At 38.8% G+C, this 17,327-nt stretch overlaps 1 protein-coding gene across 1 annotated transcript in view; it reads right to left on the bottom strand.

The window, feature by feature from the left end:
- LOC109078604 (protocadherin Fat 2-like) overlaps nt 1–16,067 on the bottom strand; it is a 48,623-nt gene extending 32,556 nt beyond the window's left edge. Inside the window, exons 1-9 of the mRNA XM_042738583.1 lie at nt 15,827–16,067; nt 9,409–12,696; nt 7,926–8,237; nt 6,101–6,159; nt 4,739–5,050; nt 3,516–3,726; nt 1,104–1,243; nt 652–927; nt 90–300 (exon numbers count right to left, since the gene is read on the bottom strand). Of these exons, the coding sequence (XP_042594517.1) occupies nt 90–300; nt 652–927; nt 1,104–1,243; nt 3,516–3,726; nt 4,739–5,050; nt 6,101–6,159; nt 7,926–8,237; nt 9,409–12,667 (4,780 nt within the window). The 5' untranslated portion in view covers nt 12,668–12,696; nt 15,827–16,067. The remainder of the gene's footprint in view (nt 1–89; nt 301–651; nt 928–1,103; nt 1,244–3,515; nt 3,727–4,738; nt 5,051–6,100; nt 6,160–7,925; nt 8,238–9,408; nt 12,697–15,826) is intronic.
- Nucleotides 16,068–17,327: the final 1,260 nt, after the last annotated feature.

The following is a 17,327-nucleotide window of genomic DNA, read 5'->3' as shown; positions in this document are numbered from 1 at the left end:
CCACATTAAAATTAAGTATTAAGGCAAGACTTGTTGTTAAAAGTTGTTAAAAAGCAAAGGTAACATAGTGCTCCAGGCAAATGTCTTACCAGTGTGAAAGGAATAAACAATCTCTGCATTGCTCCCAGTATCCTTATCCAGGGCTTTGACTCGTAGCACTTCCATGCCAGTGAGTGCCACATTACTTATGGTGCCCTCATAATGAGTACTCAGAAAAGATGGGTTGTGGTCATTACAGTCTTCTACATGCACAACAACCTTCGCAAAGTTCTTTTTTATTGGGATCTTCTCATCTCGTACCTGGAATGATAAAGTACACAGGTTAATGTGTGTGGTGCAAGAGTCAGGAAGATAACTTTTGACCACTGAAGTTTTTTTTTCTCTTTAAGGCGCTTAATTGAGGTCAGGAATGTTTCGGGAATGTGGATTTATGGTCTTCCCTGTGCTCTGACCCCATCTACAGTATATCATTATGTGAGGGACTCGAGATGATTAAATGAATTCTAATATCATTCAACTGGAAAAATTACCAAATGCTTTCATGCCCATTTAATCAAAGCTTGTCCATAATTGCAACAGATTGCACTGGCTACTATTTACATAAGACCTTGAGATGAGAGTCTAGATGAGTCAAGTCAAGCGTCTCTTTACCATCACAATCAGAGTATGAGTGGAGATGGTCTCGTAGTCTAGCTCCTCTTTCATGACAAGCACACCACTCCTTTGGTCCAGGTGAAAGTACTTGAGGCTGTCTGGGTTAAGGCTGCTGTGGATGGAGTAATAGAGTCCACTGTTGGCATCTGCATCGTGGGCACTGATGTGAAGGATCTCCATCCATGGAGATGTGTCCTCTGGCACTCTCACCTCATAGAGGCTCTTCAAGAACATGGGCCGATGCTCATTTATATCCACTACTTGAATGTAGGCCTAAGAGAAGAAAGGCAAACCACTACACTCTCAGTTGTCCATTGGCATAAAGTGAGACATATTAATATGCTGACCTGATAACAATGGCAAATCTTTCATTTTGCATTCTGTTTGCACGCTATGAATTTATTGACTCTGCATTCATTGTGTGATGGATTTGGCATGTGTGCTCATACCTGAGTGGTTATGGCCTGAAATCCATCTGTGACTCTGACTGTTAAGTTGTAATGAGATTTTCTGCCTGCATCCAGACGTCTAGCTTTCACAATGCTCCCTGTGTTCTTCTCAATGTAGAAGTCCCGCTCTTCATCACCACCTAAGGTACAACATCAGCTATTGTTTAGATCAGTGGTTCTCAACCCATTGGTTTGAGGTTTGCTCTGAACTAACCACATAAATGCAACCACAAAAAAGGCTTGTCAACTTTAAAAACACTTCTCATGTATTATACTCATCAAAGGGAGTGTATCCGATCAAACTTTATGGTGCATATTCATTTGTTGCTTCTCTAGCTGGTCTATTAATCATTGTTTATGTGTTTTAATTAATATTCCAGTAATATTATTTAAATGTATGTATTTCAATATTACATAATTACAACAGTCCATAAAAATAATAACTTATTACAATGTTTGTATACAAACTAGTGCTTTTAATTATAAAGGCATGTAACCATGTAGCTTAATTTTGGTTTATATGCATGCTTTTTGCATAACTGACTGCTAAGATTAATATTAATAATATATGTTAAAAAATAACATGTTTCACACATCTGATGGTTTGCCATCAACACCTCTGAGTGAACCTTTGTGAGTGAACCCATATGCATTACTTTAGGGCTGAGTAACATGAAGTGTTGTGACAGTTAGAGTCAGGTGAACTGTAATAAATGTACAATCCTCTAAATCTTGCATGGGCAAAAAAAGTACATGAGTAGCAACAAAAAATCCTTGATGAAAAGCACCAGCATACTGTAGATTTCACATTTCAGAGCATGGGTACCAATCATGCAATTTCTCTTGAACACCCACATGAGACTTTGTTGTTATGCCCATCCTGGTACAATGAAGACAGAAAACAAGGGCACTCCTGTGACACTATTCATCAGATCAGGACTATTGTTTAAGGGAAAATATTTGGCACATGCATAAAAAGACCAGACGTCTTACTCAGTAGGGGTAAATTCATGCTTGCTTTAACAGATGGTGTTTATAAAAAATTCCACCTATTGAAGGCCCATTTTCTGGTCCTGATTTAATATAACTATGTTTTCAGGTGTCTGTTCGCTGTGTTTATTTCCAAACTTTACAAAGCAATCTTCAAATGTATCTATCTCTTTGCTGAAGATCAGCCATATCTAATACTGGCCTTGATGGAGGTTTTGAGATATATTCTGAACAAACGCTGTCTGATGATCTTTTTTAATAAATACATAATTGGCTTCTCATGGGCTGCTACAGTGAAACAAAGCCTTCAAACTAAATGATGAAAAAGTCAGGGTTAGGGTTAAAGTTAAGCACACTAGAGATGCAATCATTCAACTTCTAACAAACACTGCACTAAGATTCAGACCTTATATTCTCTATAATATTCTCTATATTTTTCCTGCTGTTTATGTAAATTATTGCTTTTAACATAAATGATCCATCATAAAACCATTATAGATTATTAAATGCTTTAATGAACAAATCAACTATGCACAGTTAATTCTGCCATGCAAAGTAATAATCCATAACTTATTACAATATCTGCTTATTTTTGTCATTGGTTTTCTCCCTAATTAAATAAGTGCAGGGTTTACAGACTAGCACTTTTAATTATAAATTTATGTAATCACATCACTTCTAACTGTCTAGCTTCACTTATCAAGTACAGAATCAAATTAAAAATCATAATTAAAAGCACAAAGTGAAACCACATATATGACCTAACATTAATAAATCACAAAATTATGCATGACAAATTCAGAGCTATGTGTAAGTTATCTGAAATGTATGACTCTGGGTCTAATATCAAAGAGTCTTTTCATCAGATTGACCACAGTCTTCTGGTTAAAATATAATGTGTTCGTATCTAAGAGTAAGATAACGAATGTAAATTAATGCCAGCCTCGCTGTCATCATATCAGAACCACGCTGAGATAAAACAAGATATGTAGCCAACAGGTGAATTCTTTTCCATGCGATTCATTTTCCCTCCCTACTACAAATGCTTGTGATTTATTTCCACTGAAGCTCATTTCTCTCGGAGTGAGTCTGCAGGGCTGAAGGTAAGAATGCGGGAGCAGAGTGAAGGTCAGGTTCAGCCCTTAACTGCAGGCGAATATGTGCTGCTTGCACGGCCACAGAGAGACTGATGGCAGAGCTGTGAGGAAGGCAGCTCCTCTGGTGCTCTGGCTTGTCATCTGAAGAAATGTGTCACTGCTAAGATTAGCATCCTGGCACAGATCTCATCACAGAGAGGGACACTATAGCATCACAGTGACACCAGACCCCCTGCATGCTGTACTGTACCATAATAGCCAACATCCTTACTGTTTGACTCCAATACAATTAAGTTTGATAAGTGATTGATAGAGAGGTGCTTACCGATAATGTCAAACAAGAGAAGGTTCTGCGGGATCTCCGTTCGGATGATTCCCACCATGTCAGTGACAGGATCTGTCTCCATCACCACATAGTTAAAGGGGGGCTCATCAAAAGCCAGCACATCGGAGCTGGGCTCAGGTTGGGGCAGCCATTCAACATGCAAACGAGTCTTAGACATTCTTGGAGTGCTGCCCTGGTCTGTTGCTTGAATCTATGATAGTGAAGGAAAACACAAAAGGTGAAAATGTGTATTTATTTTTCTTTTTGTGTAATTGGAATATATCACATTATTTTTGTTGGCATAAATGCTTGTAGAATGTTAACAACTTTTTTTCAGAGTATGTTGCTTAAAATTGTCTTGCATTATTCTTGAAACATGACTTTTGAATTGAGAATTATTTACACTACTGGTCTATTAATTTTTTTTTTTTTTTTTTTTTAAAGAAGTGCTTACTAATGCTGTTTATTTGATTAAAACACATTAAATGCAATGGAATTGTGAAATATATTTTAAAATGTAACTTATTCATGTGATGTAAAGCTGAATTTTCAGCATCATTACGCCAGTCTTCAGTGTCACATAATCTTTCAGAAATTTCTGTATCACAGCTTCCACAAAAATATTAAGCACAACAACCATTTTCAGCTGTACTAATACAACTTGAACAGCAAATCAGCCTATTAGAATGATTTCTGAAGGATCATGTGTAATGATGCTAACAATTCAGCTTTCTCAATTCATCAAATATCACACCATATCTTCCATAAAAATGTGGTGCTTAAAATCCAGCTTTGTCATTACAGTAATAAATAATGTTTAAAATACATTCAAATAAGAAATTTCTTGTGCTTTAAATTGTAATAATAGTTCACAATCTTAGTTTCACTATATTTTTGATCAAATAAATGCAGCCTTAGTGAGCAGCAGAGGCTTAAAAAATCTTAAATATTCCAAACTTTTGACCTGTAGTATACTTCTTTAAAAAAAATTACACCTTATGTTTGATTTTGCCCCAAAACTGATAGTACTGTGACTCGCATGAGTAAATAATAGTATGACACAGCTGAAAGCTTTCTTGCCTAATAACTTAGTGGAAAGAACTGTATAAATGCATTTAAAAAAATACTGATTCAAATGGTTGTTCTGAACCAAACTGTAACATTGTGAATCACACCATTTCCTTGTCAATCTAAAAGTGCACAATCCTAGTTTGTATCCGTACCGTCAAAATACTGTAGTTGCCCTGAACAAACGCTCCTCTAGCTGTCACCACCCCGGTCTCAGGATGAATATCAAACCGATCCTCACTGCCGTCTTCCAGACTGTACTTGATCATGCCGTTGGGCCCCACATCGTCATCACGAGCCACCATCCTGTAGATCTCCTGAGGCTCAGCCGTGCTCTGCCGCTCAGGGAGTTTTACCTGGAAGAGCTTATGGCTGAACTGAGGGCTGTTATCATTCTCATCCAGGACTTCAATGACTACGGTAGCAGTGGAGCTTAATGAAGGGGCCCCTTCATCTGAAACCATGACCTAAACAACGGCAGGTGAGGGAAACATCAAGAACATCATGTGCACAAATCAAAAACACATTTATCTTTAAATAAACAGCTGTTCTACAGAGTATTTAACTCTTTGCTGCATGGATTGTGAAATTAAAAAAAAAAAAATGTTTATCAAAAACACATTTATCTTTAAATAAACAGCTGTTCTACAGAGTATTTAACTACTAATAAAACTGGCTCTTAGGTTCAATAAACTAAATGTTACTTAAATATTAAATATTAAAAACAGAGAAATGTAATAATTAATAATATTAGAGTCTAAATATAAAACTATTATAACTGCTATATTCTTTATATTAGCATTCACTGTAACCATATCCACATAATTCATATCCATTTTACTTTTTCTATTAAACAACTCTTTATAAATAATTTTATGACTGTAACTGTTTTAAAATGAAGTTTACTCACTATGTGAGTGAATCAAATGTATTTTTTTATTATTACCAAGTATTAACCACACTACAAATATGCTTCGTATACTTCACCCAAAATGAAATGCTGTTACTTTTTATAGGATAAATTTAAAGTGAATCTTCATGCATTTCTTTACCACACAACAACAGTGCCATATCAGATGATTCAAACTGATCATGTTTGATTAGTGAAACAGATCAACCAGTTTGTTGAGGAAAAAAAAACAACTGGCTCAAAAGAGTGATTCATTCATAAAATGGACAGATCTGGTTCTCTGATTCAACACTGACTCAATGATTCGGTCACAATGGATCTGAAGTTAACAGCACACAAGAGGAAATGATTATGAGTGAATCATTTTACATTTCTCTCTGTTCAGCACTCAAAACTTGGCTTGGCTTCAGACAACTTATCATGCTTTTTGTCCTTTTGGAGCTTATGGACACTGTGAATTGTTGTATAGCAAAGACGCACCTGAATATTATTCAAAATTTCTCCTTTATGTGTAACTTAACCACAACATGTTCTCAGCACTCAGCCAGAGAAAGGCTCAGGCCTGAGGTTCATGACCTAGTAAACAGAAGGAAGCAAGTGAACCAACCTCAATGATATGCTCTGCTTTTTGTTCCCGGTCCAGGGGAGCACGGGTGCTGATCACACCTAAACAAACACACAGGAAGAACAGACAGTCTGGTCAATGCCACCACAGCTTCAGATGGATGGCACACCTGTTCGTTCACCCCAGGCTGCCCGTTTAACTTTCTCTTCCCACAGCTTTGTTTTTCAAGCTTTATTTGTTTTGTTCCACTGTTTATACTAGGTCAACCTGTGGTATACAAGACGTGGGAACAACGGTTATTTTTCATGTCCGTGTCAGTGAGGATTTAGCCATTGCTAACGTACACCAAAAGACCAGACTTCCCAGTTGCCAAGAAACTCCCAGAAAATGAGCCACGGCTTAAGAGCCACTGAAGTGTTGTGAATTAGTACAAGAGGTTTTCAGACACCTTTTTAAAACTGGGTGTTAGGGGCTTGGTTAAGTGTGCTCTATGGATCAACAGCTTCAGGCTAAGGGCAGGCAAAATGCACCAGTGACAGTGGTTTACCACCACTGCAATAAACACTTAAGAGTGTCGTTTCAGTAGACGAGGGCTGGCAGGGACCCACAGTGTCTATCAACTTGTGCAGCACTCAAAACAAACCCTGCTGGGCTTTTATGACAGCCTGTATTTAGGCAGGCAATCCTGAAAGTGTGGTTTTGGCATTAATGCCCACCTGTGAAAAGATTGCTCTATCATGCATGGGACAATAGGCAAATGCATGGATTAAAAACACGTCTTTAGCATTTTTTCAGCATGCAAAAAAATTACAAAGCAACCCTTTTTGTCTCGATTCTCGTGTCTTAATCTCCCCTAGAGCATTTGGCTTTTGATAATGTAAACTCCCAACCTTCACAAGAAATATTTGGCTTTCCTACTTAATCTTAACTAGAAAGTGTTCATATTTGATAAATTCTATGTTTCAATGGTGCTAAGCTGTAAAGGCAGTTAGCTTAGTCATAGTGTTCATTCTAGTGATTTGTCATCTCAGTCTGTCCTGTCCTGACATGGAGCGCCAAAAAAACTCTAGTCACTTTAGCCCTGAGGGAAGCAGGCTAAACCGTACTGAAATGTGATTTGTTGCTGTCTCTGCTGGCTCTTGAGATGTAGCATTGATTATATTACACTTTTATATTCATTTAGCATTCTCCTTGATCCTCCTAGACTATACAGTGCATGCATACAATATTCATAGAGATCTCTTTAAAAGTAATGCTTCACACCGGTTTTATTTTTGACAGAACTTTTCACCTCAAGCTTCCAGCCAAACCCGCCAGCACTATAACAATGGAAATACAAACATCTAAATTTTTTAAACATCTACAAATGAACATTTCAGTGTGGTAGATCCTTCATATAATACAACCCAACCCCCTGTCTTCTTTGTAATCCTTGACTATTAGCTCAGGGTGGGGCATATGAAACAACAAAGAGATGGGACTTAGTTAAGACAAGTGCAAGCTTGCAACGCTGGTTAATGCAGTTTTAATTTTCATAGCTAGTGTTCAAAGGCTAGGTCGAGCTGCAAAAAGGGTCAGAGGTGTTGCGGTTTGTGTGACTCTGTGGGCCTGCTTAACAACTGTCCTCACCCTTGACATAAAATGACACACACTGATCACACTATTCACAGTAATTAGAGGTCCTATTCATTGTGCCCTTCATGAGGCATACCACCCTTATAAAAAACATGTGCTTAGACACGTTTTATCAATCCATCAAAGATTGCATGACATGAATCACCAACTTGTGTCGTTTCATCATTCTCATATAAAGCCAAAACTGATGAACAAGTACTTTCTGATGGACCATTTGAAGTATAGAGTTTACCTGTTTTTGCGTCGATGTTGAAATACACGCGTTGAGAATCTAGGATCTGGAAAGCGAGCTTCCCCTCAGAGGACTTGTCCATGTCTGTGGCAGATACTTTTAACACAGATTTGTCCTTTGGCAAATTCTCTTGCACTGAGCCAAAGTAGACAGGCTGGGACAGCTCAGGGGGATTGTCATTAATATCCCAAACTTCAATGTAGACCTCGGTCCAGGATACCAGTGGTACAGTGCCCAGATCTTTTGCATAAACTGTCAGCCAATAGTGTGGCACAGCTTCACGATCCAGAAGGCCTGCGGTCTGAATAACACCTGCAAAATGTAATTGTCCAGAATCACTAACCTATAGCAATAGTAATATACTGCACATTTAACAATAAATATGTGCTTCTCTTCATATAATGTTAAACATTCGGTCATACATTATTTTAAGGACTAATTCTCACTATTAACTAGTTACTTATTAGCATGCATATTACTAGCATATCAGCTGTTTATTAGTATTTATAAAGCACATATTAATGCCTTATCCTGCATGGCCATATTTTAGATCCCTTAACCCTACCCCATACCTAATCTTAAAGGGATAGTTCACCCAAAAATGAAAATTCTCTCATTAATTAATCACCCTCATGTCATTCTAAACCCATAAGACCTTGATTCATCTTCGGAACACAAATTAAGATATTTTTAATGACATCCGAGAGCTTTCCGACCCTCCATAATCAGCAACACAACTACCATGTTCGAGGCCCAGAAAGGTAGTACGTACAATAGCCCATGTGACCCATCTATTGTTCAGCCTTAATTTTATGCCCATGTGACATCAGTGATCTGTTAAAAATAATAAATTTAAGGCTGAACCATTGATTGATGGACCAACCTGAACATGGTTGTTGTGTTGCTGTTTATGGAGGATCAGAAAGCTCTCAGATTTCATTAAAAATATCTTAATTTGTGTTCTGAAGATGAACGAAGGTCTTGAGGTTTTGGAATGATATGAGGGATTAGTAATTAATGACAAAATTTATTTTTCTGGGTGAACTATACTGAGGGTTTGGAATTTTATGAGAGATTTTTAATTTGTGTTTGAATTTTTTTTTTATTATCAAACATTCATAACAAGTATCAACAATTGTTTTTATTTATTGTATTTTAATTCTAAAATCACTTCATTGTACAATGTGCACAAGAACTGCAAAACTCAACCCAAAAATTATGTAGTCAAAGAAAAATAGTTTATGTAATATAACAAATGTAACGCTAAATGCCTAATATTTTTCAACGTGCAGGAGAAAGCCATGTATCATTTTGTCTTTACATATGTTTGGTATGCCTAATGACTGATCTGTAAATGTTTGAACATGCATTGGTGATCCAACATGCTTAAGGCAGGTGCTGTAATAGAAAAGGTCAGCAATATCCATGACGTATTTTTCTATCTAGGTAAAGCATGTGAGACGTGTTGTAATCAAAATCATACCTGTTTCTTCATCAATTGTGAAGACGCCAAGCCCTGAGCCATCATGGATGTAATATCTGACTACTCCATCTCGTCCCAGGTCGTTATCTACAGCGGTTAGTGTCAACACTGATGTTCCTACTGTAGCATCCTCCATAATGGCTGCGTTATGCACAAACTGGGTGAAGAGGGGCCGGTTCAGGTTTTCGTTTACATCTAACACTTCAACCTCAATGAAACATGAAGATGATAAAGACCGGGGCTTTCCGTGGTCTACAGCTCGAACTGTTAGATTATACGACCGCTGTTTCTCAAAGTCCAGTTCACGCTCCAGAGTCAAGCACCCTGTGGATGTATCCAGGAAAAAGGTCCCTGCTTCGCTGTTCTTTAGGTTGTAGCTTATTAGACCTCCACTCTCCAGATCTAAATCAAAGCTTTCGACCCACAACAGCACTGTGCCTGGAGGAACATCCTCAGGAACTTTGATCCTGTAGATTGTAGGTACAAACTTTGGAGGATTGTCATTGATGTCCTCCAGCACAACCACCAGATCTGTAAATGAGAAAAGCTGTGGGTCCAGTTTGGCTTGATCTCTGGCCTCAATTGTTATGTCGTATCTGCTAAAAGTCTCTCTGTCTAAAGGCCCAGTTACCTTCACCACCCCTGTGACTTCATCAATCTTGAACAAATCGGTGAAGGTTAGCAATGAAAATTTAAATGCTCCATTGTCTTCAGAGTCTAAATCGACTGCATTGACTTTGAATATGCTTTTGTCAACCTCTGTGTTTTCCGGGATGTTCACCACATATCTTGGCTGAGAAAATAACGGAGGATTATCGTTTGCATCAAGAACGTTAACAGCAAGAAGCTTCCATGTAGAGGATTGTGGAGATCCCAGATCAAACACGGTTATGTTGAGAATGTAAAACTCTTTTTGCTCTCTGTCCAAAGCAATGATTACCTGCAGTTCACCTGTGTTCATGTCAATAGTAAAACATCCATCCTCATTTCCACTGGAAATTGCATAGACAAGCTTTCCGTTAAAGCCAGAGTCATTGTCAGTGGCATTAAACTGCAACACAGATCTACTGAGAGCAAAGTCTTCCCTGATGTCGATAGAGCTTGGTGTGCCTGCGACAAACTTTGGAGAGTGCTGGTTAATTATATGAACATCTGAGATGTATTCTTCTTCTTTGGCATTGAGAGACGGCTTAAACGACTCAATAAGCTTCTCTGTCAACTGCCTTGTAATTCCAGTCTCCTCGCAATGTGTGCTGGCTCCTTCGCCCTTGCTTGTGATCCGCACAGTCACAGTGTTGGTGTCACTACTATATTTGCCATCTGTTGCTGTTATTTTAAGTATATATAAAGGATTTTCTGTGCCTTCATACTTTGAGGGAATTGCCCTAGCAAGTTTAATGGAGCCAGAAACAGGGTTCATTGTAAACAGTCCGTCATCATTCCCAGACTCTATCCTGTATATGATGTGCTGTAGCTCATCCAGATCGAGTGCTGACATCTCTGCAATACTCCCCCCCACAGGAAAGTCTGGGGGTATGGAGGCATTGCATGCCACCCGCTCAAACACTGGAACGTTGTCGTTGACGTTGGTCATGGTGATGGTTGCGGAGCATTCGCTTACTCTGTTGAAAGGGCTTCCGCTATCAGAGGCCCAGATTCTCAGGTGGTACCATCTCTTCATAAGCTCATAATCAAACTCCTGGGAGGTTGAAATCACACCAGTCAGTGGGTCTATATTGAAAGGAACTGGACTTGTGTTGGCTACAGAGTATGTTACAAAACCATTGTTATCTTTGTCCACATCAATAGCAGAGACAGTCAAGATGCTTGTTCCGATCGGGACATTTTCAGGCAGAGAAGCCTGGTATGAGGGCAACGTGAACCTGGGGGCATTATCGTTTTCATCAATTATATCCACAACGACACGGGTAAACGCTTCTCCATCATTTGCTATGACATCAAACTCATAGTGAGAGTGCTTTTCAAAGTCAAGAGTCTGAGAAGTCATTATCACACCAGTTTTGGCACTGATTTTGAATTTATAGCTATCCGGGTTTTCTTTGATGCTGTAGGTTATATTTTTGAAACTCAAACCTACAGATACTCGAACTACGTGACTTTTCGGAGGAGAAAATTCACTGAGAGTGACATAATAGAGTTCTTGCTCGAATGCCAAAGGTTTAACTTGAGGAGGAGGAGGTATATGCACGGTTTTTATAGGCGTTAGCAAAGGAGGGTTTCTTCTGTCTTTGGCTTGAAGGGAAATGTTTAATCCAAATGGGTTTTGCGACCAATCAATCCATTTTGTTGAGACCAATTGAAAGCCACCATCATGCAACGTGGATGGAATAATCTGAAAGCACTTCAGCAGATCCCCTTCAACTATACTTAAGGATGCCACTTTCTCCTTCTCCTTGGGTTCAGTTTTGATGTTCACACTTATTTTGTCGTCATCCGTCTGTGGAGTCGCTGCACTGGTGGGTGTGATGAGGGTAAAGTTTTCTGTCACGTTTTGTATGGCCACAACAACATTTGCTACATTTCCAAACTTCTGCACACCAGAGATTTTCTTTGTCCTATCCTCTGCCAGCACAGTCAGCTCATACCTGTCTCTCTGACTGGCGTCAAGCATCTTGATAAGTGTAACGGTCCCTGTGAACGGATCAACGGCAAAGGGGTGTGATCTAGTGGTGAATGAGTAATAAAATTCTGCATTGCTGCCAATATCAGCATCCGTTGCGCTCACTCTCACCAGGCTCGACTTGATTGGTGTGTCTTCTTTGATTAGTGCATGATAAGAGGCAGGGTAGAAGAGTGGTTTCAGATCATTTGTGTCAAGCACTTGGATCGATACCTTTGTTCTAGCTCGGTTGTCATAGGTGCTTTCGGTAGCCTCGACGGTGAGAGTGTAAATGTCTCGTACCTCTCTGTTCAGCACAGCTGAGTAACTGCTTCGGGTTTTGATTCTTAGAAAGCAGAAATCTCCTACGGTTACCTCCTCAGCTTTAAAAAGGCCATCGTCATCACCAGAGACAATCTTGTACTTAACGTCCCAGAAGGGATCAGATAGGATGATGCCCATTCGGACCGGGCTCTCCGTATAGGTCCTGGGGGCAGAGTTCTCATAAATGCTGGCATTATATAAATGATGGGTGAACCTCAGCAGAGAGTTGTCTTTAACCAGGCTCCCCTGACATCTGGTTAGCATTCCTAGGACTGCTATGACATTGAGAATTATGGCTGTGTCTGTGAAAGCCATTCTCACTGTCTCAACCTGGTCCCGCAGACCTGAAAAGAAGGAAAAAAAAATGTTTAAAACTCCTTTTTTTCTGACAAGTAGACCACAACATGGTTTTACCATGAGCCAATATGACGAAGTAACATTACAATGACCTTTATCTAACCACATACCGAACCTAAAAAGCACAAAACACACACGCATATTCATCTCATTGTCTGTTTCACCCAGTGAAAGACCATAGTCAGATATTTTTTGTCCCGTTTTGACATGCCTTGACAAGCAACATCACATTGTTTAACCGTGAGAAGAGCACCAGAACTTTTTAAACCAGGTGATACATTCTCACATGGTTGAGCCAGTTTTCTTTAACTACAAGTCAACCACAATTAGCATATGAAAACAGGTTTAGTAACTTATAAACTAAACTACATTGGGTACCAAAATTATTTATTTTGGGGGCGCCTGACATTGAGCTTCCCTTCCTTACCCTCTTTTTCGACAGCAATTTTTAGTGACAAGATTTAGCCCAATCCCACCCAGTTTCTTTATTCTTTATTGAACACTAAAAAGGGTAATTTTGTCAGTGGCAACAGGGAAGGATTTTTATTTTTAAAATGTTGTTTATTATAATGAATTTAATTTAAGTATTTGATGTTATTAGTACTTATTACTCACATATTTTGCATGAACATATTCTACATCCTTAATCCAACCTAATACCTAAACTTAAAAACTACCTTACTAACTATAAATAAGCAGCAAATTAGGAGTTTGGGGCAAAAGTCATATTTAATGGTTTGTTAATGGCGAGAATTGGACCTTAAAATAAAGTGTGACCATATATTTTTGCTTTGGAGCTATGAAAATGCATTTCAGTTTAGTCTTTAGTTTAATTTCTTTTCAGTTAAATTAGCTTGAATTTCAAATATTAAGATATTTCAGATGTTTTTACGTAAAAGTTAACACACTGACTGAAAGTGTACTTTGTGAGGTGCCAAATATTGTATTGCATTAACCCCCAAAAAAGGATTGTTATGCCCCTGATTTAACTACAACACATTGTGTGACACCAGGTAAAAAAAAAAAAAAAAAAAAATGGAGACTGTAAAGAATTAAAAGGAAGATGAACTAATTTAAGCTTACTTAAACTATTATTCTCAGTCAGTCTCCTGTATATGTATGTAGATGAATGATAACAGTTCTAACCGCCATAAATCTCTCTAGATGGGGGTGGGGGGAATGTAGCCATATTTCCTGGAACGCATCAATGGGATAGAAGTAGTAACAGAATTAATCTGTCCCATACTGGTTAGACATAAATAAAACCTGCATTTCTGTGTGGGTTTCAGCAATAATACTTCTTAACTCTTTTGAAATCTCATGAAATCCAACAGGTAAGAGTTGTGAAATCCCTCAGGGTGAGTCTGTTAGCAGTAGGATGTGCAGTGTGCTGCCCTCCAGCCTACACTCTCACAGCTACCTGCCGCCACACGTTCAATCAGGCGGCACACACTCGTATCAGGTTTCACTATCAGTTCTCACTTTGCCAGTTTTGTTAGATTTAATGGCATTAAAGGATATTGTGAACAGTTCAGCACTGCTTGCACGTCTTGTAATGGTACTAAATCAAACTTTACATGCAGCAAGCACTAATAACATTCAAGAAAGTCACATCAAAGCAAACTATAGCATGTGTTTAAAACATGCATACTGTAAACCACAAGTAAGCCAACAAAGTGCATTCTTCAACTATTGCACGTACTGCAATTTTTCATACTCTACAGGAGTTCTTATTACTTTCCCTGCATGATTAGTGCTTTGTGGTGCATGGATTACTATAGGATTACACTAGCTCTTGCTGTTGGTTTATTGTTTGCAAAAGTTGTGGCCAGAGCCAAGCATCAACATGCCCACAGATGCGTCATTTTTAACAGAACAACTAGTTCGGCGGTGCTGAGGCATTACGGATGACGGGGAATTGAACTTCCTCCCAAAACGTTTTTGAACTGCCTGCTAATTAGATTATGATAAATGCAGTTATCTTTGTTTAAAGCAAAGCAATGAATGCATGCTTTTTTTCTGTCGCATTCTATCGGAGAATAAATCCTTTTCTCAAAAAAATTAAAATAAAATAAAAATCTTGCACAAAAATCTTTACAACATTTTCCTGTGTGAGCTATAGTTCCCCATCTGTCAATGGATTCTTATGTGAGGACCTCACAGAAATTTCCTCACATGCACACCTAGTGCCACAGGGAGCCAGTTATCTAAATTGCTAGGAGGGCTTCAGAGAACGGATAGTTTAGACAAATAGCTTAAACCCAGTTTACTTGGACCAGAACATTTCTTGTTATCATCAAGGTGTCCACCTTCATCTATAACCACCTTGTACCACAAAATGTTCAATAAGTAAATCAACTCAATGCACAATATATAATTTCTAACGAGCACGCCACGTTAAAGGCCTTGATGGATGAGATGTGAAATTGCTATGTGTATTTAGGAAGAAATAATATTGACCGGGATTACCTTAGGCCCCAGTCAAAATGTGTTAGAATAGAGGAGAGCTTCTGTTTGTGTTTTAGATGACAAGTCAAACATTTAAATTAACAATAATAATATAAAAAGCATATTCGTATGTGCTTTAATAACTATTTTTTTATAAACACACAGACCTGTGAAATGCACTTGCACAGTCTTCACAGTAGTAATTAGTAACACATTTTTGTTTGTACCAACATTTAAAATACTTTTATGTCTATTTAGAAAATGAAAAACACTTTATTTTAAGGTCCAATTCATCATCATATTGGCTGTTTATTAGTACTTATAAAGCACATATTAATGCCTTATTCTGCATGACCAAACTTCTTAATCCTAAACTTAAGTACTACCTTACTAACTATTAATAAACAGGAAATTAGGAGTTTATTTTGGCAAAAGTTGTACTGTAGTTAATAGTGAGAACGGGACCTTAAAATACAGTGTGATTTTACACATTTGCTTAACTGCAACACTTGTAACAGCCTGACTGCAGCCCAAAGAAATGCTTACCACAGCAAAATAATAAGATTTATAAAATCCCACAAAGCACCACCAACACATTTTTGGATGTAGTTAAAATCCTCTAACAGAAATGAGAACTGACACCGCATGCCTGACATCTCAGAAACTCACCTGAGGTCCTCGACTGCTGCTATGCATAAAACTTTTCCCAAAGTCCTCACACCTTTGGTATGACAGTATTCCAGTGTGGAAATAAATCGAATCGCTTTTCATCCATAATGAACACTAAAACTCTGCCAGAAAAGCCAGTGTTGACGGTTCCAGCTAATTTAGCATGTTCACGAGACTAAAGAGTTGCAAAGCTGTTGAGACACCTCGTTCCCTGAGGAATCAGGTTGATCTTCTCCTCCCCAATCCTGATGACATTGTCCCTCCCTCTGAAACCCTCCCCCTAAACTCAGCCCAACACCCATCAACCATCAGCCGGGAACACAGATTGGAGGTGTTTTTACCCTTTCTCTCTCTTTGTTTTAGCCTTTGGGCGAGGTAGCTCTCCAAGTTTTACACAAAGTCCTGTTCAAAGTAAACACACAGCTCATAGGTTTCATATTGCTGAGTACAGTACAGAGTCTCTGCATTGTGATAGATGCAGTCACCTCAATGCTTTTGAAGTCTGTGAACAAAATACTGAAACAGACTTAAGAAAATTAGTGGCTGATTAAACCACGAAAGCTAAACATGAAACCGCTCCAAGGGATACCAGAAGGCAATTACCTATTATTAGAGCTAGTGCTACTGCTAACAGCCTGAAGCACATAGCCTTTGTTTGACTGTTATGTAAACAGAGCTCACCGTTCACACTCAGGCTACCTATAGTGTAATGCGTATCATGTTGAGACGCAAAGTGATCAGCATTTCTTTAGCAGATTCCCAAATTAAAAGTTCTCCACAGCACAGTCACAGACCGAAACTGTACGTTGAGATACGACAGCACTTTTTTTTCCAGCTACCCGCTAGAGATGATGTAAACAGACCCCACTGTCTGTGCCAAGACCTGCCGTGGAGCGAGAGAGGATGAGCACATGGAACAGGCATGGCCCACAAATAAGACTCAACAGACGGTGGGCACCAGGCCACCGGCAGCAGGTGGACTTCGCCGAAGTGCATTTTGAGGATGAAGTGAAAAATGTGCAACCCTAAGGGCACGAGAGAAAGCCACATGCATCTCTATTTTGCAACGCTGCTTATTTGGACAGTTTTATGAGTGGATTAAGCATGTTCACATCAGTATTTAGTGACATCCTGTCTTTTGAGAGCTTGTGGACTGACATGATTTCACACCATATCTTGATAATGGATCAATCATCGCTTACAAAATGCAAGGAAGGAAACCAAACCCCTTAATCCTAGGATCCACAAAGTAAAAGATTCAAAGCGTTTCTTGGCACAGCCTCAGAGAGAAGTGTTCACTATCAATCAGCAGAAAAAGCAGTTTCATCTGGGTTTGACAGACTTGAGTGACAGCTCTGTTTTATCTGTTGACCATCTCATTGTGTGCTTCTCTGATTCTTCATGTCCTCATTTGCCTTGAATTTACATTAACCGTCAGAGGACTGTGAAGGAGTGAAACAGAGTGTGTCGCTGTGTTCAGCTTCCCTTAAAAAAAGCTAAA

This window comes from Cyprinus carpio, chromosome B14 (assembly GCF_018340385.1).
Source record: "Cyprinus carpio isolate SPL01 chromosome B14, ASM1834038v1, whole genome shotgun sequence".
Taxonomy (NCBI): Eukaryota; Metazoa; Chordata; class Actinopteri; order Cypriniformes; family Cyprinidae; genus Cyprinus; species Cyprinus carpio.
Note: the sequence above shows the minus strand (reverse complement) of the source record. Positions and strands in the feature narration are given on the sequence as shown.